Source organism: Lethenteron reissneri, chromosome 61 (assembly GCF_015708825.2).
Source record: "Lethenteron reissneri isolate LAM-NWPU_2019-01 chromosome 61, ASM1570882v1, whole genome shotgun sequence".
NCBI classification, from domain to species: Eukaryota; Metazoa; Chordata; class Hyperoartia; order Petromyzontiformes; family Petromyzontidae; genus Lethenteron; species Lethenteron reissneri.
The window spans coordinates 7,420,837-7,443,519 of NC_083839.1; the positions used below are offsets into that span (position 1 = coordinate 7,420,837).

General features: G+C 55.5%; 1 protein-coding gene across 1 annotated transcript; it reads right to left on the reverse strand.

Annotated features, from left to right (window-relative positions):
* Window positions 1-6,202: 6,202 nt before the first annotated feature.
* Window positions 6,203-20,193, reverse strand: LOC133358276 (peptidyl-prolyl cis-trans isomerase G-like). The gene is made up of 14 exons (XM_061576513.1): window positions 19,713-20,193; window positions 18,913-19,028; window positions 18,249-18,323; window positions 17,097-17,204; window positions 16,952-16,996; window positions 16,241-16,328; window positions 15,272-15,301; window positions 14,953-15,103; window positions 11,874-12,025; window positions 10,865-11,038; window positions 9,979-10,075; window positions 8,598-8,776; window positions 7,591-7,897; window positions 6,203-6,361 (listed from the first exon to the last, which is right to left on the reverse strand). Exons 2-14 carry the CDS (start codon window positions 18,968-18,970, stop codon window positions 6,203-6,205), a joined length of 1,623 nt encoding a protein of 540 aa, XP_061432497.1. The 5' UTR covers window positions 18,971-19,028; window positions 19,713-20,193.
* Between the last annotated feature and the right edge of the window lie 2,490 nt (window positions 20,194-22,683).

The window sequence follows — 22,683 nt, forward strand, 5'->3', positions numbered from 1 at the left end:
GTGTGTTTATGTGTGTGTCTGTGTGTGTGTTTGTGTGTGCATGTGTGTTTGCGTGTGTGTCTGTGTTCGTGTGTGTTTGTGTGTGTCTGTGTGTGTGTTTTCGTGTGTGTGTGTATGTGTGTGTGTCTGTGTTTATGTGTGTGTTTATGTGTGTGTTTGTGTGTGTTTACGTGTGTCTGTGTGTGTGTCTGTGTGTTTACGTGTGTGTTTGTGTGTGTATGTGTGTGTGTATGTGTTTATGTGTGTCTGTGTTTGTGTATGTGTGTGTCTCTGTGTGTGTTTGTGTGTGTGTTTATGTATCTGTGTGTGTGTTTGTGTGTGTGTATGTGTGTCTCTGTGTGTGTTTATGTGTCTGTATGTGTTTGTGTGTGTCTGTTTGTGTGTGTGTCTGTGTTTATGTGTGTTTATGTGCGTCTGTGTGTGTGTTTGTGTGTGTATGTGTTTATGTGTGTGTCTGTGTGTGTGTTTTTGTGTGTGTTCGTGTGTGTCTGTGTGTGTGTGGGGAGCGGTAGTGTAGTGGTTAGCGCTACACTGCGAACCTCGCGACCCGGGTTCGATTCCCGCTCTCGGAACCAATCCTGGGCCTGCCCTAGGTCTACTCAGCCTCGAATGAGCACCTGGCGCGGTGTGTAGTAAACATCGCCACTGGGGAGACAAAGGCGGCCGGGCGTGGTGTTGGCCACCCCACCCCCTCGTGTGCCGTGCCGGCCTTCATAGGTGCTACTCGCTAACAGCACTTGCCCCAACAGTCTGTTGAGGCTATACGGACCATCTTTGTCTTTGTCTTTGCGCGTGTCTCTGCGTCTCTTTGTCGAGTGTCGCTGTGGCTTGTCAACCCTGTACGCGTCACCGAGCGAGTTCACGGGGGACGTACGGTACTGTGCGTTGCACTTCATTCGCACCGCACGTAGCCACCCTGCCAAATCGGCGGAAGGACAACACACTGAACACGACAACAACAACAAAGCAGACGTTCTAAACAAAGCGAATTTGTCAATCTCGGCGACGATTTAAAAGCGCGCACAGCTCCCAGCGTCTTCCCAACGTCGGAGGAGCGTTCCAGACGGCCCCAGGGGCCGTCCATAAATGACGTCACGCGATTTTGTACGATTTTTGACCCCCCCCCCCCCTCGTCACACGGCGTCACAAAAAGTCAGACCCCCCCCCCTCAAATATGACGTCACAAAGCTCTGCCCCCCCAAAAAAACTAAAACATGCTTCAAATCGCTTTAAACTATTGTCATTGTAGTGCGTATTTAATGTGGCGCTGCACTCTGATGTTGTAGGAGAAAACATTTCTCAAAAAGTCAATTTAATTAAGTAGAACGTGTTGTCTATAATTATTTAAAGTTGCGCATTTTGACGTGACGTCACATTTCTCACCCCCCCCGCGTCACACATCGTCACAAATGTCTGACCCCTCCCCCCCATAGGTGCGTGACGTCATTTATGGACGGCCCCTTAGCAGCGGCACCTTTAAAGGCGCCGCGCGATGCGGGCGACCTCCGCCCTCTCTCTGTTCGACGTTTCGCAGCCAAACGCCGCCGCGAGGATGAGCGGAGTCGACGTGACGATGTGTGTACGTCTCCGCGACGAGGTGGGCAGCGAGGGCGGCACTCGGGGCCACAACTTTGGTGCGTGACGCGTGACGAGCCCCCTGGTAGTGAGCCCCCTGGTAGTGAGCCCCCTGGTAGCGAGTGAGTCCCCTGCTAGCGAGTGAGTCCCCTGGTAGCGAGGTGTTCTTGGTAGCGAGTGAGTCCCCTGGTAGCGAGGTGTTCTTGGTAGCGAGTGAGTCCCCTGCTAGCGAGTGAGTCCCCTGCTAGCGAGGTGTTCTTGGTAGCGAGTGAGTCCCCTGGTAGCGAGGTGTTCTTGGTAGCGAGTGAGTCCCCTGGTAGCGAGGTGTTCTTGGTAGCGAGTGAGTCCCCTGGTAGCGAGGTGTTCTTGGTAGCGAGTGAGTCCCCTGGTAGCGAGGTGTTCTTGGTAGCGAGTGAGTCCCCTGCTAGCGAGTCCCCTGGTAGCGAAGTCTTCTTAGTTCGGAAATGCGGAAGTGAGTGCGCGTTCTCAAGCGAGCACTGTGGGATGGACCAGGTCGCCTGGGGGAGTGGGGGGAGGGTGGTGGAGATGGGAGGGGGGGAGATGGGAGGGTGGTGGGTGGGTGCAGACCAGTGGATGGGGAAGGTGGGCGGGTGGTGGAGATGGGAGGGTAGGGTGGGTGGGTGGAGATGAGAGGGTGGTGGAGATGGGAGGGTGGTGGTGGGTGGAGATGGGAGGGTAGGGTGGGTGGTGGGTGGAGATGAGAGGGTGGGGAGGGTGGTGGTGGAGATGGGAGGGTGGGGAGGGGAGGGTGGTGGGTGGATGGTAACCAGTGGAGGGGAGGGAGGGTGGTGGGTGGGTGGAGACCAGTGGAGATGGGAGGGTGGTGAGGGTGGTGGTGGAGATGGGAGGGTAGGGTGGGTGGTGGAGATGGGAGGGTGGTGGGTGGGTGGTGGAGATGGGAGGGTGGGGAGGGGAGGGTGGTGGGTGGGTGGTGACCAGTGGAGGGAAGGGTGGGAGGGTGGTGGGTGGGTGGTGACCAGTGGAGGGGAGGGTGGCAGGGTGGTGGGTGGGTGGAGACCAGTGGAGATGGGAGGGTGGTGGGTGGGTGGGTGCGTAACAGTGGGTGGTGGCTTGACGTTTTGTTTAGCCTCGTGCCAGGCGGCCCTCCACTTCAGTGCTGTTCGGACTCGCGTCTTCCGGTCGCTGATCGCCAGGCCCGAGCTTGTGGCCCAGGGCACGACGCAGACTCTGGGCCACGTGGCTTTTATTGGCGGCCCAGTCCGCCTCACCGCGGCCACGACCTCTCTCCATCATCCAGCGTTCGTGATTTTTGTTAAATCATTTTTTATTTGAAGCTTTCGTGACTGCAGGAATCCATACTCTTTGGTTCTTTCGGTACAGTCACTTAGTTTGAAATAAGATCAAATCAATCACGACGTTTCAATCGCAACACAAGCGGTCGTCATCAGGAAACCGCTTGTGTTGCGATCGAAACGTTGATTTGTTTTATTTCTAACCACGTGACTTTACCGAAAGAACCAAAGAACATTTTATTTATTTATCGATGTCATCCTTAAAAATGGATGAACACTTGACAAAAGCTGTTATTGTACTTTATATACGATTGGTAGTTGATTAAATATTCTGGAGGCATTCATATGTATTAAAACAAAAGTTGCGTATCAGACCCTTCTTGGTTCTTTCTTTTGTCAAGGCGCTCTTCTTCCAACCCAGCTTAAATATACGCTCCAAGCCTGGTGGTGTTTCATTCAGACGCTGTCTCCCCGACAGACCTGGTCTTCACCTGAGGACGGCTGCTTGCGTTGTGGGCGAAACGTCGTGAGAATTATTTTGTTTTATTTTTATAATTTTATTATTTCCCTTCTACGTGACTTTACCGAAAGAACCAAGAACATGAATCCCTGCAGTCACGAAACCTTTAAATCGAAATTTATCAGACCCTTGTTCAGGAACGTATCTCGCTATTCTCATTGTTTCTGATGGGGGGGGGGGAATGGGTCTCGGCTTACGTAGTTTCGACTTAACGACAAACTTTACGAGGAACGTAAACCCGTTCCGAGTACCGCCCGTAGTTTTAAACACATTGTCCTGCGGAGGGAGCTGGTAGGAACGTTGGGTTGCTCGGTCAATGGCCAGGGTCAATGGCGGCGTGAGGGCGGGCACAAGCCGGCGTGAGTAGGTTAAACGTTGAGTTTTATAAGGGCACCACGGGGTGACCAGCCCCTCCCCACCCAGCCCCACCCCCCACCTAGCCCCACCGCTCCCATTTTTGGATGCACGACGGACGGACACAATAATCCCCTGTGGGCTGGTGGAACCAGGTGGTTCCTACCAGTAAAACGCCGTCGACTGAACCACGGCGTGTCGAGTGGCGCAGTGGTAATGACGCTTGTGCCGCACAGCAAAAGTCTCCGGGGTTAGATTCCGGACCCTGGCTCCGCTCTCCCCGTGTGGCAGAGGTCGCAACCGGGTACCCGATACCCGTACCCTACCTGATACCCGGCTACCCGTACCCCCTACCTGATACCCGGCTACCCGTACCCGTTTGCGACCCTGGTGCGGCCGGGTACGGGTATACCGTGAGTCACTGGTGAGTAACTGTTTGTCACTCATTTCCCAACGTCTTGTCTCTTCTCACAATTCAAGTTCCTAGCATCAACCCACCCGCGCCTGGAACATGGCTTCATCCCAGAGGTCGCAATCAGGTACCCGATACCCGTACCCTACCCGGCCGGGTACCTGTTTGCGACCCTGGTGTGGCCTGGTACGGGTAAGGAATCAAAACCCGTTTGCGACCTCTGCCATGTGGGAACGGAGAAAAGTTCTCCCCCCCCCCACTCCCCTGCACCACGTGGAGTGTTTTCTCCAGGGCTTCCACGGTGTCTTCCCAAAGGCCACACAACGTGGCCCTGGCATTGGCCAAAACCATCCCAACGTAGCAGGGACTCGTCCCGAGAACCTCGGCAACGCGACACTCACAACGAACGCGCATGCGTGCAACTTCCTTGCGGGGTTTTTATGACGTTTTATTATCATAAAATTAATTAAAAACACAAACTCCCCTCTTCAAACGAATCTAGAATTTCAAGCATTCCGTTTTTGCCGACGCTGCCGTGTGCACGTGGCCTCCGTGCCCATCCCCGTGTGACCGCCGGGCAACACGCGACGTTTACCCAGGCGGACACGACGCAGTTGCCCACTCCCCCGCCACCTCGGTGTTTACTCCGCACCATGTGCACGTTTACCCAGGAATACTCCACCACCACGGTTGGCTACGATGTTAACTACCTCGCCTAGTAAACAGGAGGTCGTGGCTTCGATCCGGACCCTGACGCCACGGTGGCCTAGATGTTAACTACCTCGCCTGGTACGGAGGAGGATGTGGGTTCCATCCCGACCCTGGCGCCTGCATATCTGGAGGAGTTTGCATGTCTCTCCTCTTTCCCTCTCGACGCAGTCGCGTGGATTTAATCTCCGGCTCCTCCTGTTTTTTTTCCCTCCGCATCCATAATAAACGTGACACGTTTATAGTATTTTCCCGCTATAAACAAACCGCACACAGAAGGCCCTTTCTTGCTTGCGAGGAGCGAGCGTACACCACTGCGTCACCACACATCCCGGCGCCGACCACGACTCTGCGGTTCGCATTACTCCGCAGCGTCTTGCGGTCCAGGGAACGCGGGCAAGCACGAAGGAGGTCAGGCACGTGGGGGCACGTTTCACGTACAAACTTTGTCCCAAGACGTAAAACAAGACCGCTTAACCCGGAAAATCAGAAGAGAAAAAAAAAACACCCGCGCACGTAGAGACTTACTTAGCCCCTACTATACGTGATCATTTCACAGGATAAAAATACAACAGTATACATTATGTACAGTTACAAACACGACAACGGAGCGCGTTCGCGCGCGAGAGAGAGGTTCTTGAGCTTACGCGCGCGTCACTAGCCGGGCCGGCACAATAAGACAAAAGGGGGGGTTCTCTTCCCAGCACCTTGCATCTCAACACAATTTGCTTTAACTAAACTTCCGCTATAAAGACAAAGACCCCCCCCCCCCCCCGCCCCTCCGTGTAGCCTTAACAGTCTGTTGGGGCAAGTGCTGTCAGCGAGCACCGATGATGGCCGGCACGGCACGCGGGGGGGCAGTCAGGCCAGCACGACGCCCAGCCGTCTTTGTCTCTCCACCGCCCCCCCCCCTCCCCCAGCGCTGATGTATTTTTACACACTGCGGCACCACAGTACTCATTTTTAAGGCTGAGTCTACCTAGGGGAGACCCAGGACCGCCAATTGTTATTGGTCGTGAGCGGGAACCGAACCCTTGTCGCCGGGTTCGTAGCGCAGCGCGCCAACCACCAATTACTAGCACTAAACAAACGCAAATGTCAAACCAAACAAAAACAAGTCTACATTCTAAGCCAACGACGGACTTATACTAGGACAAGAGGCTACTACGTCAGGATTAACTTGAATAACTGTTCACATTAACCTTCTCAAGCCCGATCGCACGTTCACGACGTACCCACCTAACCCGATGATTTGATTGAAACGCCACCGTTTAACATTTTCCGCAAAGATAATAACCTGGTGCGGCGTGGGCGGGGGGGCGGAGGCGGAGGTTTTGTCGTCGTCGTTGTAACGGTGGCTCAAAGTACCGCATACGCTCCGGAGAAGAGACAGCGGGCCGGCGGGTGCGACAGTCGCCCACCGCCCCCCCCCGCCGGGCCACGGAGGCTGCTGCTCCCTTCCTCCTCCCCGCCCCGTCTCAGCGCTGTGCAGACAGCGCTGAGACGGCCCTCGCGACGCTGCGCCCCGCAGGGGCTCGGCAAGCGGCAGATGCCCCCCCCCACTCCCCCCCCCCCCCCCCCCTACAACAACCTCGCTCAACACGAGACGCAGCGCTAACCCACACAGATTGCGACTTTGACGGTGAATTTTGTTGCTGGTCGGCCGCTTGATATCTCCGGGCCTTTGTTCAGCAACAGCTTACCATTCTTCTATTTATTTCCACTGCCCAGCTCCTCACCGGCTTCACCTACACCCCCACCCCACGCAGGGCGCTCTCGGTGGCCTCCTCACCCCCACCTCCTCCTCCTCACCTCCTCCTCACCCCTGCCTCCTCCTCCTCACCTCCTCCTCACCCCCACCTCCTCCTCCTCACCCCTGCCTCTCCTCCCCCTTCCCGTCGGGGGCAGCGTCGCCCTCCGTTCCGGCTCCGTCTCGGCCCCGCGCTCGACCCTCGCCCGCCTTGCCCTCCGTGCTCGCCCCCCTCCTGCGCTGCTGCTCCCTTCCGTCGCCCCCCCTCCTGTCCTCGCTAGCGCCCCCCCGCCCGTCCCGCTCCCCGCGGTCCGCCCTCTTCTCTCCCCGATGTCCTCTTCCAGCGTCTTCCCGGTCCTCGGACCTGCTCCTGCCTCGTCCCGATCTCTCCCTGTGCTCCTTGTCCCGTCCCCTACCCTCCTCTCCCTTCCGCTCTCCCCTCCCCTCTCCCTTCTCTCCTTTGCCCTCTGACTTCTCTCCCTTGCCCCCTCCCTTCTCTACTTTCCCCTCTCCTTTCTCCCCTTTCTCTCCCCTCCCCTCTCCCTTGCCTTCTGACTTCTCCCCCCTCCCCTCTCCCTTCTCGCCCTTGCCCTCTCCTTTCTCTCCCTTCTCGCCCTTGCCCTCTGACTTCTCTCCCTTCTCCCCCCTCCCCTCTCCCCTCTCTCCTCTGCCCCCTCCCTTCTCTACTTTGCCCTCTCCCTTCTCCCCCCTCCCCTCTCGCTTCTCTCCCCTGCCCTCTCCCCTGCCCTCTCCCCTGCCCTCTCCCCTGCCCTCTCCCCTGCCCTCTCTCCTCCTCTCCTCGTGACGCGACTTCTTCTCCCCCCTGCCCTCCTCCGCGTGGTCGCGCTGCGCCCCCTCCGCCCTCTCCCTCCTCTTCCCGTCCCCCTCCTCCCCCCCCTCCCACTCCTCCCCCCCCCCGCTCCTCCCCCTTCCCCTTCCCACTCTCGGCGTTCCTCGACCTCTTCTCGCTCCTCGCCTCCTCGTGATTCCCCCCCACGTCCTCCCGGCTCTCTCCCCTCCTGTTCCCCCTCCTTTCTCCTCCTCTTCTACGCTCCTCCTTCTCCTCGTCCCTGCCGCCCCCTCGGCTGGCTCCCTTGTCCTCCGAGCGGTGGCGGCCGTCCCTCTTGCCGCTCCTCCTCCTCCTCCTCTCCGGCTCCTCGTCGCCCGCCGGCTTCTTCCGGTCCCCGCGCTTGGCGCCCTCCTCCTCCCGGCCGTCGTCGTCGCCGCCGTGCCTCCTCCTCTTCCTGCGCTCCCCGTCCTCCTCGTCGTCGTTGCGGTTCTCCTTGTGCCTCTCCTTGCCTCTGCTGATGGCGCCGGGCAGGAAGGACGAGAGTGAGACGCCGCGACGCGGAAGCAAGTGGCCAGGCCAGTCCTAAATGGGTTAGCCTACCGGCGTACGCAGCGCTCGGGGTTGAGTCTACGCACGAGTCTCTACGCAAGCAGTGCGCCACAGGGCCCGCTTGTCCGCTTTCTCTCGACGACGATGACTCGGAGGCGCAACGAGGAGGAGAAGGGAAGGAGGGGGGAGGAGGAAGAGGAAGGGGAGGGAGGAGGAGGTGGAGGAGCCACCAACAGGCAGGAAAGGCAGCAGCGCAGCGGCCAACCAGCCGGTAAGGCAGCAAATTCCACCCCAAGCTCTGCAGTCCTCTACATACAGGCCAATTAACATGTGCTTATACGTGTGGGGGGAAATCGGAGCACTCGGGAAAAAAACCCACAAATGTGCAATGGAGCAACTCTCCATCCCATTGGTGATCGATGAGATGGAGGTTAGTCTGCACTTTGCTACGCTAGCCCACGGTACAGCACCGGGTCGACCAGCCCTCGCTGCCGCCGCTGCCTCCACAATGCTGGATCGCAGGTGGCCACGTGCAGCGGCGAGGCCGCCACCACCACCGCCACCACCACAGCCGCCGGCGTCATGAAGCAGGCTGAACGATCGTCCCCGTCTCGCGTGCGAACAACAATACCCGACGTGACCCGACGGGTGAAACCGGCTCTTACGTCTCGAGGGCGCTGCCGGCGCTCCACCGCTCCGTCTTCCCCGGCTCCCGGTTGCCCTGGAGCTGCCAGCTGTGGCGCCGGCGCTGCAGCTCGGCGCGCCAGTGCGGCGGCGTGTCGCTGCGCATGCCCCCGCGGGAGCCGCGCTCGCGGGAGCGGGAGCGCGACGGCGTGCGGTAGCGCTGCGGAACGAGAGGCGGGGTGCGTCAGCGGCGACGTCGCGAGGCGCGACACGGGCGGAAGGGCCCGGCCCGACGGTGGCCGAGCGGTCGGGCCTCGTGCTGCCCAAACATCTTATCTCGATATCCAGATTTGCACAGCAGCGGCTTTTTATCCAAGGCGCTTTACAGCGATTATAACATTGGAATATGTTATGTATCTAAACTGAAAAGTAATTTCTTTAGAACTGCTTTGTGCGTTTGTATGTATGTAGGCTGAACTTCTGTCGCAGTGTATGTAGCCAACCATGCTACATAGACTCGCACAGAGAGTCTGTGGCTCTCTGTGCGAGTCTGTGGCTCTCTGTGCGAGTCTGTGGCTCTCTGTGCGAGTCCGTGGCTCTCTATGCGAGTCCGTGGCTCTCTGTGCGAGTCCGTGGCTCTCTGTGCGAGTCCGTGGCTCTCTGTGCGAGTCCGTGGCTCTCTGTGCGAGTCCGTGGCTCTCTGCGCGAGTCCGTGGCTCTCTGTGCGAGTCCGTGGCTCTCTGTGCGAGTCTGTGGCTCTCTGTGCGAGTCCGTGGCTCTCTGTGCGAGTCCGTGGCTCTCTGTGCGAGTCTGTGGCTCTCTGTGCGAGTCCGTCGCTCTCTGTGCGAGTCTGTGGGTCTCTGTGCGAGTCTGTGGCTCTCTGTGCGAGTCCGTCGCTCTCTGTGCGAGTCTGTGGGTCTCTGTGCGAGTCTGTGGCTCTCTGTGCGAGTCCGTCGCTCTCTGTGCGAGTCTGTGGGTCTCTGTGCGAGTCTGTGGCTCTCTGTGCGAGTCCGTCGCCCTCTGTGCGAGTCCGTCGCTCTCTGTGCGAGTCTGTGGCTCTCTGTGCGAGTCTGTGGCTCTCTGTGCGAGTCCGTGGCTCTCTGTGCGAGTCCGCGGGTCTCTGTGCGAGTCCGTGGCTCTCTGTGCGAGTCCGTGGCTCTCTGTGCGAGTCCGCGGATCTCTGTGCGAGTCCGTGGCTCTGTGCAAGTCTGTAGCTCTCTGTGCGAGTCTACCCGTCTCTGTGCGAGTCTGCGGTGACCGGGCCGAGACAACCAACTCACTACAGCACCTGAGAACCCGGTTTAATCACGGGCAGCGGCATCTAAAACGCGGAATGGAAGCCGGCGTCTGAGCGGTGGCATGTCGGCGTCTCCGAGCCCCGCGTGGCCGGGCCTCGCGAGGCTGCGATGCGGTGTTACCCACCATGGGTCCGCGCCCTTTGATCTTGCGACCTGACCGCGTGTACTTGGGCCGGTTCCACTGACGTGGGTACTCAGCGCCAGAGTTTGTCATGGTGCTGCTGGATACACATACACACAGTGCACAGACACACACAGTGCACAGACACACACGCAAACACACAGTGCACAGACACACACGCAAACACACAGTGCACAGACACACACACAAACACACAGTGCACAGACACACAAACACACAGTGCACAGACACACACACAGTGCACAGACACACACAGTGCAGAAACACACACAGTGCACAGACACACACACAGTGCACAGACACACATACACAGTGCAGACACACACACACAGTGCACAGACACACACACACAGTGCACAGACACACACACACAGTGCACAGACACACACACACAGTGCACAGAGACACACACACACACACAGTGCACAGAGACACACACACACACACAGTGCACAGAGACACACACACACAGTGCACAGACACACACACACACACAGTGCACAGACACACACAGTGCACACACACACAGTGCAGAAACACATACAGTGCACAGACACACACACAGTGCAGAAACACACACACAGTGCTCAGACACACACAATACACACACACGCACAGTGCACAGAAACACACACACGGTGCACAGACACAGAGCGACAAAACAGAGAACGCACGTGCACACGTAAAACAGGTTAGGATGTGGTCAAACAATTGTTTACCCCCCCTTCCACATGACTATAAACTATGTTTATCTTACCATGTATGGTCGACTGAGCTACGTGGCGCCAGGGGGCAGTCAGGGCGGCACTAACGATCGCCCCGGGGGGTGACGGCGGGGGAGGGGGGGGGCCGGGTCCCCCACGCTTACCTCTGCTCGTCCGTCCGCTGGGGGCTCCGCCGCATGAGGAAGCTGTTGGAGGGCCCCGTGGGGATCTCGTCGGGCCGCACCGAGGGCACCGCTGCGTCGTTCTCAACTTCGTGGCGCTCCGGGGCGCTCGCCTCCCCCGCCACCGCCTCCTTGGCCCCCACTTCCGCCTCGCTCCTGTGGGGGAGGCAGAACTCAGTCAGCAGGGTGGCGGCAGGGTGGCGGCACCGTGTAAGTCCATAGGCTCGCGCACAGAGACCCATAGTCCATAGACTCATACAGAGACCCATAGTCCATAGACTCGCACAAATCCATAGTCCTTACTCACACACAGAGACCCATAGTACATCAACTAACACACAGAGATGCATAGTCCATAAACTCATACAGAGACCCATAGACAAAGACTCACGCACAGAGACCCATAGTCCATAGACTCGCACAGATCCATAGTCCATAGACTCATACAGAGACCCATAGACAAAGACTCACGCACAGAGACCCATAGTCCATAGACTCGCACAGATCCATAGTCCATAGACTCGCACAGAAACCCATAGTCCATAGACTCACGCACAGAGACCCATAGTCCATAAACTCATACAGAGACCCATAGTCCATAGACTCGCACACAGAGACCTATAGTCCATAGACTCATACAGAGACCCAGTCCATAAACTCATACAGAGACCCATAGACAAAGACTCACACACAGAGACCCAAAGTACATCAACTAACACACAAAGATCCATAGTCCATAGACTCGCACAGAGACCCATAGACAAAGACTCACGCACAGAGACCCATAGTCCATAGACTCGCACACAGAGACCCAGTCCATAGACTCGCACAGAGACCCATAGACAAGGACTCGCACAGAGACCCAGTCCATAGACTCGCACAGAGACCCATAGACAAAGACTCACGCACAGAGACCCATAGTCCATAGCCTCTTAGTCACTTTGCGATGCCCTGCAATGCCAGCCAGTGCCTTGCACATCTGCGTCCTTACGTCTTCTCGCGTTTTCCCTCCTTTTTGCCCTTGGCAGATTTGTGTTTCTTGGTCTTCCTCTTTTTCTTCCTCTTTGTGGCCTCCTCGTCGCTGTCGCTGCTCGAGTCCGAAGAGGAAGAGGAGGAGGTCTCGCTGGAGCTGCTGGACGAGCTCTCGGACGAGGAGGGAGACTCCTCGCCGCTGCCCGCCGCTGCCGCCTTCTTTTTTTCTCTGTGTTAAAAGAAGGAATAAAAATATTGTTAAATTTCGATTTAAAGATTCTAGATTTGAAGCTTTCGTGACTGCAAGTATTCATATTCTTAGGTTTTTTCGGTAAAGTCACGTAGGTCAAAAAATGTAATTAAAATTAATAAAAGTAAAATAATAAAATAAAAATCACGACATTTCGGAGGCAACACAAGCTTCCGTTTTCAGGTGGAACCGTCACAGCACGATAGCTGTATCAATTTTAATTTTAATTTTTTACCTACGTGACTTTACCGAAAAAACCTAAGAATTTGATTTAAAGCTTTCGTGACTGCAGGGATTCATCTTCTTGGTTCTTTCGGTAAAGTCACGTAGAATGGAAATAATAAAATAATAAAAATAAAACATTATAAAATTATATTTTATTATGTTTTATTTAGATTTTTTTATAATAAAATAATATTTTATTATGTTTATTTTTTTTATTTTATTATTTACATTCTACGTGACTTTACCGAAAGAACCAAGAAGATAAACATTGTTGCTGCTAATCCTACACAATGCACGGGCATAATATGACTTTGAGACCCCCCCCACCTCCTACGCATTCCACAACTAATCCCATATCTGCATTTTCCATAAATATGTTAAATTCCTCTGTTGATATGCAAATTACTTTGTCAAGGCGCCCTTCCTCCTCTAACCCAGCTTAAATATATGCTGCCAAGCTTGGTGGTGCTCATTCAGACGCTGTCTTTCCGACAGACCTGTTCTTCACCCGAGGACGGCTGCTTGCGTTGTGGCCAAAACGTCGTGAGAATTGTATTTTATTGTTTTATTTTTATTATTTTATTATTTCCCTTCGACGTGAATTTACCGAAAGAACCAAGAAGATTGAAAAGAAGGACAAGAACAACCTTGCACATGCATGGACGCTGTGGTCACGCTCCCCGATGCTAAACTAAACTCTTTTTTTATTTTATCAGGTAAGGCCCCACTGAACTACATAGCTCTTCACCATTGGAACCTCATTCTCATTCAGTAGCTAAATATGATAATAAACATGACTCCTTGTAAAAAAAGGTGTCAGTTTTGTTGCCAGATAAAAGGGTAAAAAAACAATTATCATATTTTGCTACTGGCAAAGGAGGTTCCAATGGTGAAATGCTTACCCAGAGCTCTCATACTCTGATGGTGCATTGTCTTTGAGTTGTGCGCCTTTTGGCGTCATCTGGTCCAACACCATGTGAGACTAGGCTCTAAGGAAAGCTGTCTCAGGTGTGGACCAATCAATTTCAAGGACAGTGCATACATTATCAGAGTTGTGGGTTTTTTTGTTTGCATTCCGACTGCAGGTATTGTGGTCAATGCAAACATGACTCCTTGTAAAAAAGGTGTCAGTTTTGTTGCCAGATAAAAGGGTAAAAAACTATTATTATACATAGCTCTTTTTCAGAAGCCACCTGGCTATCACAAATGATAGCTCAACGAAGCGGCTTACCATGTGGAAATTTATTGCAGCCAAATGCTCTGAACGCGTGACGTCGATTCCAAATGTGGAGGGAAAAACCGGAGGACCCGAGGAAAATTTCACGCGATCACGGGGAGATTGAGAGACAGGCAAATTCCAAATATACAGCAGGCGTCAGGGTTGGAATGGAACCCCACGACCTCTTGCATACCAGGCGAGGTAACTAACATCTCGCCACCGTGGCACCCCACGAGCGTTCGATTGGTCGGTTAACGACGTCGCGTTTCGGGGCGCGATGAGGCGACACCACTCCCTCCGACCATTAAACCGCTGTGGCAGCATCTCAAGTCATTCTTGCAAATGAAGCTCTATCCCGGGATCCCGAGTTCTCAGCCGGTTCAACAAAATCCATTTGAAATCAGGATATGAACGTTATGGCAGTACCCCGGCTCTCGCACAATGTCCGTGATGCAGTAATTTTTAGTCTGTTGATGGTCTGCGATGCGGCAATCGACTCATCTCGACGAGCTGTACACGATGCACCACTACGGTGTGTACGAGCGTTCAGGGTTTCAGTGCAATCATCCTCGCTGCGTTTCAACATTGCGGAGTGTGGCACTGATTTCGGATTGATTGGTACCCCAGTCGCGGAGTTAAGTACACCCCTGGAAAAAAGCGTCCCAGAAATTAAATATTTATTTGCCTCGGCCATTTTGTATTATTTGGTACCCCAAGGAACCGCCATGAGGATCATATCATGGGAGGGAATTGACAATAACAATGAAATGCGATGCTGCGAGTTGTGCGTGCGTGGGGAGCGGAGGTGCAGTGGTTAGAGCACCGGGCGACAAACCCGGCAACACTCGAGAGTACGATTATCTAAACCGCCTCGGCCTCAACGGAGTACCCGGTGCGGTGTGTAAACATCACAACCGTGGAGACAAAGGTGGCCGGGCGTGGTGCTGGCCACCCACCACCCCATTCGTGTGCCGTGCCGGCTTTCAAAGGTGCTCGCGAACAGCACTTTTCCCAACAGTCTGTTAGAGCTACAGGGTGGATCTTTGTCTTTGCATCCTGGTGTTTGCATGTTCTCCCCGTGATCGTGTGGATTTTTTCTCCGTGTCCTCCGGTTTCTCCCTCCGCATTTAGAATCAACATGTGTTTTAGAGGTTTTGGCTGCTATAAATTTCCACGTGATGATAAGCCACTTCTCGTTGAGATATAATTTGTGGCCAGGTCGCTTCTGAAAAAGAGCTCAGTGGAGCCTTACCTGGTAAAATAAAAAGTTGAGTTCATAGTTTTAGTTTCAAGTTCATTTATTAGGTATAGCCCTGTGAGCCATTCGGCTCTTGAATTTAATTTAGTTCTACGTGTGTTGTGCAACCCCTTGCCCCAACAGTCCGTGTAGGCCTACACGGGGACCTTTGTCTTACTCTTAGACTTGAGGACGAGCTCGCCACAGTTCACGATGCGGACGTCGGCATACGGGCGACTGTTGGGGTCGGTCTTCTGGCTCTCGATTTCCCGCACGGTCGCCTGCCCGGCCACCACCTTGCCGAACACCACATGCACCCTGCGCGCAGCCATCGCACAGAGAGGTTCGGCGGTTACGGAAAATGACCGGGTCGGCAGGGAGGAGCGGCGGGACAAGGGGAGTTGAGATGGAGAGGGCTCGGGAGGTATGAGAGTGTGCGGAGGGGGAGTGAAGCGGGAACGGCTCGATTAGAGCCGTTAAACTCACCCATCCAGATGCTGCGTAGGCCGCGTGGTGCTGGCGAAAAAAAGATACAAAACCAACGGGTCAATCGTCGTTCTCATGCATCATGAAGAGGTAAAGGTGCGGCCCTGCAATGCCCGCTCACGCCACTGCTAATAGAATCCATAGAAAACACCCTCCCCACACCGCCAGCCGTTTATTTTTGACCCACTGTGAGTCTGCGAGGTTGTGTATGTTGGATACCCCCCCCCCACCTCGTGTGTCGTGCCTGCCTTCATAGGTGCTCGCTCATAGCACGGGGGGGGGGGGGGTGTCTATGAGTGTCTGTTAATGTGAGAGCGTGAGTGTGCAGGAGTGCGCGTGGGTGTTAGTGGGGAGAGGTGGTACAGCGGTTAGCGCACTGCGCTAACGAACCCGACTACCCGACTTCGATTCTCACTCGCAGCTAACATCGGTGGCAGCGAATATCTGAACTGGTCCCGTGCCTCCCCCTAGGTCAACACAGCCTTAAATGAGCACCTGGTGTAAATGCATCAGCAATGGGGAGACAAAGGCGGCCGGGAGTGGTGCATGGCCACACCACGTCCCCTTATAGGTACGCCGTTCCGGCCTTCAGTCGCTCGATAATAGCGCTTGCCGCAACAGCGCGTTCAACAGGGAACCTTCGTCAGTTTAACACGTAGTAGGCTTTCGCGACCAATATTATCAATAATAAAAGGTTGTTTTTATATCAGACGGCATAAATACAAATGTGTCGTTAAACCCACCACCACCTAATACAGCCAATTAATAAGGTTTGTCTCGTAAACAAACCGTGCCAATTAGTTACAAGTTCAGCACACCGGAGTGTTCGAGAGTAAACCCACATTCACAAGTGGTGGCAGGTTTAACAACAAATTTGTATTTACGCGATCTAACCCGACAAAAAAAAACGTTATTATGGACCTGCGTCTTTGTGCACGTCGGTGACCATCGGCCGCGGGAAAAACTCACATGAAGAACTGCGATCCGTTGGTGTCTTTCCCGCGGTTCGCCATCGACAGGAGGAAGTCTTCATCATGCTTCACCGCAAAGCTCTCGTCTGCCGATGGCCACATTGCGCGCAACAATGCCGCTCGTTATTTTAAAACAATCGCAGTTTTCAAAATCGAACAATCGAACTCTGGATGATCCAGAGTGATGGGTGGGGCCGAGCGATGGCCCGGATGACAAAGAACAAACACGCACAGGAGAAGCAGAAACGCGTAGAATGCGAAACGCAAAGACCCTTACACCGGCGGTTCACCGATATTGATCGGAGCAAAGCCGACGACTCGACTGATGAGATGCCGAATGTCGAACGCGGTGCCGAGTTTGTCTTGTCATGAATCAATGCTGCTGGACATGATGCACTTTCAGAAGGCCGTGGCGTGCGGCTGATGGCTCGTGTAAGAAAAAGTTTTTGTATCTGGAGGGAGATATGTGAAGCGAGACGTATTGTCTGCGTATTTATGTTGAAGTGCCAAGTGACAGAAGCGCAAGCAGAGGCTCGACGTCAGTTTTGATTGCCTCTTAAAAGTTACCGGTCCACTCGCCGACTTGACTGTGGTCAAGCGGGGGCCGAGTCACCGACCCTCGACGAGTGAGGAGCGGCTCATAAATAAACCGTCGTGCGCACTGAATTTCAACAAAGAAGGCAACCGTCAATTTTTAAACGAAGCTCACCGTTGAAAAATCCTCCGTAGATCGACTCCCCACCCTTGCCATTTCCTAAACACACACACACAAAAACATCGATTAGAATCCTGCAAAACTACAAACTCGACTTCAAAGCTTTCGTCTTGTGCCAAAGGCATCGGGAGCTCCTCACCTTCACTGAAGTCACCGCCCTGGATCATGAATTCCTTGACTATGCGATGAAACGGAGTTCCCTTGTAATGCAGAGGTTTCAGTGTTGTTTTGCCCACACCTCTTTCTCCTGCAAGAAAGACAAAGATCCCCCCACCACCGTATGGCCTTTAGCAGACTGTTAGGGCAAGTGCTGTTAGCGAGCACCTATTTGGGTGGGCATGGCACGCGAGGGGGACGCCCGGCCACTTGTCTCCCCATGCTGATGTTTTATACACACCATATCATATTCTTGGTTCTTTCGGTAAAGTCACGTAGAAGGGAAATAATAAAATAATAAAACATAATAAAATTATTCTCACGACGTTTATTATGTTTTATTTTATTTATTTTATTATTTCCCTTCTACGTGACTTTACCGAAAGAACCAAGAAGATGAATCCCTAGTCACGAAAGCTTTAAATCGAAAGACACCATATCATGTACCCATTTAAGGCTGAGTCTCCCTAAGGGAATCTCAGGACCGGTGCATATATTTGTCACCGATGTTGGCTGTGTGCGACAATGGACATAGACCCTGCACAGCAGGTTTCTCAAGGCTATAGGGTTACAGCAAAATGAATTGCTGTACTGTACTTCTACGCCTTCACCCACCAACCAGTATGGCTTGTTGATTAGGGTTTTGTTGTTGTTGTGCATTCACTGGTGACTGGACTGAGACCATCAACTCACTGCACTTGCCAAGCCAGTTAATTTTAAACTCAGTCTACGCGAGTAGATGGGTCTCGCTGCAAATCTCTGGGTCTCTGAGAGTCGCTGGTGACCGGGCTGGGACCATCAGCTCACTACTAGACTTGAGGACCCGGTTTAATCACAACTTAGTCTATGTGAATCTATGGGTCTTTATACGGGGTCAACGCTCCCAGCGACCCCGGCCACTGCGACTTTTGTGCAATCTAACATGCGGATATTAAACATCCCAACATGGCGACGCGCGATCAAACGTCACCCCACCACGGCTCAGCGCGACACGGGAGAGGCCCTCATCCCGCAGTGGATTGAAATATTTTTTAAAATATGTAACAATTTATAACACGCGCACATTTCGTGTGTAACATCTGTATGTCCGCACGCGGAGGTTGACGGGTCTCGCTGATCGTCTCTTCCGGCTCACCTGTGCAAAGGCAGCGGAAGTTTTCGCAAGTTTTTGGGCAAACGTCGGAAAACAGCTCCATGACGATCCTGCTAGCTGCGCACGGGGAGGAGAGAGTTTCACAGTCACTTAACACCCGTCCATTCACGTGGCAGCGGGACTATAGAGTGATGTACACGTGACCGCTACACCACGGGAAGGGGGAGTAGGGTCACGGAGATAATGCACGGGTTGAAGAAACAGGAAAGGGAAATTAGAGGCAAATTAAGGAAAGAGAATGGAAGAAAAGAGCAAATGGGTCAGGTGAGGAAGAGGCTAACATCATACGGGTCTCGATGGTGCTGCAAGGAGTGGAGTCTGTTTTCACAGGGGGTGGGGGCGGGGAGATGGGAAGGATTCAGAGTGGATGTGACCACTCGGAAGTCACGTGGTTTACAGGAAGCTTGAGCTGATGTAGATAGCGAGATAGGGATTTAGAGATGAGACATTTCAGAGTGGGCCTGGTCACACGCGTCAAACTACAGGAGACGGACGCTGATACAGACGTCTGATCACCGAAGCAACCCCCACAGAACGCCATATAAAGACTAAGAAGGACGCTCGGTGCTTATTCTGTTCGAATAGAAGCGGTGTTGTATCTCTCACGAGTAAGTGAAACGTGCCGACGCACGCGTTGTTACATTACCTGGAATGTTGTTGATGGCAATGTCGAAGAAGCATCTTGGTCTGTTTTTAACTCCCATGGCGGTGAGCACAGCAGCTCCTCAAGTCGTCGCGCTAAACACACACTACGACACAAACCTGAAGAAAAAAAGCGTACATTACTCCACTGCAAGTGGGAAAATGTTCGTGTGAGGTTTCGGGGGGTGGCTGTGGGGTAGTGTGGGGCGGTGATAGCACGGCATTTTGCATTGCCACCACACTCGCATAATTCATTAACCGTGGCGGCCGCCGCTTCGAACCGCGAATCTCTGCAACAAAACGCTCGGCCACGGCGCGGTAACAACCACGGCGGCCAGGGCAAGAAACATCGCAGCCGCGCGGCTCACTCTGCTACCGGGGCTGCTGCTGCTGCTGCTGCGGCTGCTGCTGCCGCTGCCGGCGGAGCCTGCTGCTGCTGCTGGCTGCTGCTGCGGCTGCTGCCGGCGGGGCCTGTTGCTGCTGCTGTGGCTGCTGCTGCGGCTGCTGCGGCTACTGCTGCCGGGGCCTGCTGCTGCCGGGGCCTGCTGCTGCTGCTGTGGCTACTGCTGCTGTGGCTGCTGCTACGGCTGCTGCTGCCGGCGGGGCCTGCTGCTGCTGCTGCGGCTGCTGCTGCGGCTGCTGCTGCCGGCGGGGCCTGCTGCTGCTGCCGGCGGCTGCTGCTTGGCTTCGGTCCGCGCTTATCGACGACGTCTCTCTTCCACTCGCTCTCCCGACCCAGGAAACAAAACACCACCCCCACCCCCCCTCCCCCCAGCCAGAGGCAAGCTCGTTCGGTGCTCTTACCCGAGCCGACGGTGGTGTCGGGAACTCGGCTCGACGGGGGCCACGCGGCCGAGTCGGTGACGAGGTAGAGATCTCGGCGGGCGCTGTGGAGAAACTCGACGGTGCAGCAGGTCGGAGGCCGATGATGGAGTTGGGGTGGTGGTGGGTGATGAGGGTGGAGCACGCGATCGAGCAATGCGCCGTAGAGAGTTGAACGCGTCTCGATGCTCCGTTCGAGTCCGGCCGCGATCAATGAATTCCAATATACAGGATTCTCACCAAGTCCACCTTCGACCCCGCACTCGCCGCCGCCGTAAGACTTTCTCGACAGAACGAGACCGCCGTAGATGTATGCCGGGCTCAATAAGAGTGCCCGCGATAATCCCGCGGAGCCGGCCGGGAGAGAGGAGCGCGGGCGAGCCGATAGCACCTGGGAGAGGCGCACTGTGCGCAGCGCCGATGTCCACGCGGGGCCCCGCTGTACAGTGCGCGCTGCACACGCCGTGACCCCGGAAACGGACCGAGCTCTTCCGGTCACGAGCGGAGGAGGGGGCAGTGGGGGATGGGAGGGGCTAGTGGGGGAGGGGAGGGGCTAGTGGGGGAGGGGAGGGGCTAGTGGGGGAGGGGAGGGGCTAGTGGGGGAGGGGGGAGAAGGAGGCAGTGGAGGAGGGGGTAGTGGGGGAGAGGAGGGGGAAGTGGGGGAGGGGGGAGTGGGGGAGGGGGCAGTGGGGGAGGAGAGGAGGTAGTGGAGGAGAGGAGGGGGTAGTGGAGGAGGGGGCAGTGGGGGAGGGGGCAGTGGGGGAGGGGGCAGTGGGGGAGGGGGCAGTGGGGGAGGGGGCAGTGGGGGAGGGGGCAGTGGGGGAGGGGGCAGTGGAGGAGGGGGCAGTGGGGGAGGGGGCAGTGGGGGAGGGGGGCAGTGGAGGAGGGGGCAGTGGGGGAGGGGGCAGTGGGGAGGGGCAGTGGGGGAGGGAGGAGGTAGTGGAGGAGGGGGGGGGGGGGCAGTGGGGGAGGGGAGGGGCAGTGGGGGAGGGGAGGGGCAGTGGGGGAGGGGAGGGGGTAGTGGAGGAGGGGGGAGGCAGTGGAGGAGGGGGGGGGAGCAGTGGAGGAGGGGGCAGTGGGGGAGGGGGCAGTGGGGGAGGGGAGGGGCAGTGGGGGAGGGGAGGGGGCAGTGGGGGAGGGGAGGAGGTAGTGGAGGAGGGGGGGAGGAGGCAGTGGAGGAGGGGGGAGCAGTGGAGGAGGGGGCAGTGGAGGAGGGGGCAGTGGGGGAGGGGAGGGGCAGTGGGGGAGGGAGGGGGCAGTGGGGGAGGGGAGGAGGTAGTGGAGGAGGGGGGAGGCAGTGGAGGAGGGGGGGGAGCAGTGGAGGAGGGGGCAGTGGGGGAGGGGGCAGTGGGGGAGGGGGCAGTGGGGGAGGGGGCAGTGGGGGAGGGGGCAGTGGGGGAGAGGAGGGGGTAGTGGAGGGGGGGCAGTGTAGGAGGGGGGGGGGTGAGAAGTGTTGGGGGGGAAGTGGAGGAGGGGTTGGGGGTGGACAGTCACGTGGGTTTGGAGGCAAGGGCACGTGACGGCAAGAAGAAATCCGATGAGCTGTGAAGCTCTAGTTTATTAACAGGCGTTACAACTTTTAAAAAACGCAAAGTAGATAAACGTGTATGGTCGAGAGTGAACACGGCAATGATGTAACGCGCCGAAGGGGGTGTCCCGCCGAGGAGATGGGATTCTTATAATCGCAGTTGTTGTTACACGGTACTGGAACCGGTGGTGAGATGGTGTAAATATCAATGTCAATATTATTTATATAATACGAATAAGCCAACTGGTAATGGGTATCCATTGTAATTTATATACGTACCTCCCCCCCGGCCTTCGTACCTGGTTGGCTCGCAGGTGAAGACATCACATTTATCCCTCTATAAGACATCACATTTATCCCTCTATAAGACATCACATTTATCCCTCTAGAAGACATCATATTTATCCTTCTGTAATGACAGGGGAGTCAGTCTGCATTGCGATTCGACTAGTGGCCACGGGAGGTAATGACAGGGGAGTCAGCCTGCAGTGCGATTCGACTAGTGGTCACGGGAGGTAATGACAGGGGAGTCAGCCTGCAGTGCGAACGGACTAGTGGCCACGGGAGGTAATGACAGGGGAGTCAGCCGACAGTGCGATTCGACTAGTGGCCACGGGAGGTAATGACAAGGGAGTCAGCCTGCAGTGCGAATAGACTAGTGGCCACGACGAGAGGCAATGACAGGGGAGTCAGCCTACAGTGCGAATGGACTAGTGGCCACGGGAGGTAGTGACAGGGCAGTCGGCCTGCAGTACGAATGGACTAGTGGCCACGGGAGGTAATGACAGGAGAGTCAGCCTACAGTGCGAATCGACTAGTGGCCACGGGAGGTAATGACAGGGGAGTCAGCCTGCAGTGCGAATCGACTAGTGGCCACGGGAGGTAATGGCAGGGGAAGTCAGCCTGCAGTGCGAATGAACTAGTGGCCACGGGAGGTAATGGCAGGGGAGTCAGCCTGCAGTGCGAATGGACTAGTGGCCACGGGAGGTAATGACAGGGGAGTCAGCCGACAGTGCGATTCGACTAGTGGCCACGGGAGGTAATGACAAGGGAGTCAGCCTGCAGTGCGAATAGACTAGTGGCCACGACGAGAGGCAATGACAGGGGAGTCAGCCTACAGTGCGAATGGACTAGTGGCCACGGGAGGTAGTGACAGGGCAGTCGGCCTGCAGTACGAATGGACTAGTGGCCACGGGAGGTAATGACAGGAGAGTCAGCCTACAGTGCGAATCGACTAGTGGCCACGGGAGGTAATGACAGGGGAGTCAGCCTGCAGTGCGAATCGACTAGTGGCCACGGGAGGTAATGGCAGGGGAAGTCAGCCTGCAGTGCGAATGAACTAGTGGCCACGGGAGGTAATGGCAGGGGAGTCAGCCTGCAGTGCGAATGGACTAGTGGCCACGGGAGGTAATGACAGGGGAGTCA

Coding starts and splice junctions, on each gene's coding strand:
- LOC133358276 (XM_061576513.1), bottom strand. CDS start 18,970: ATGGGAGTTAAAAACAGACCAAGATGCTTCTTCGACATTGCCATCAAC. Junction 11,039..11,873: donor GAGGGAAAACGCGAGAAGAC/GTAAGGACGCAG, acceptor CCTCCCCCACAG/GAGCGAGGCGGAAGTGGGGG. Junction 7,898..8,597: donor GCCGGCAGCGCCCTCGAGAC/GTAAGAGCCGGT, acceptor CGGCGCCATCAG/CAGAGGCAAGGAGAGGCACA.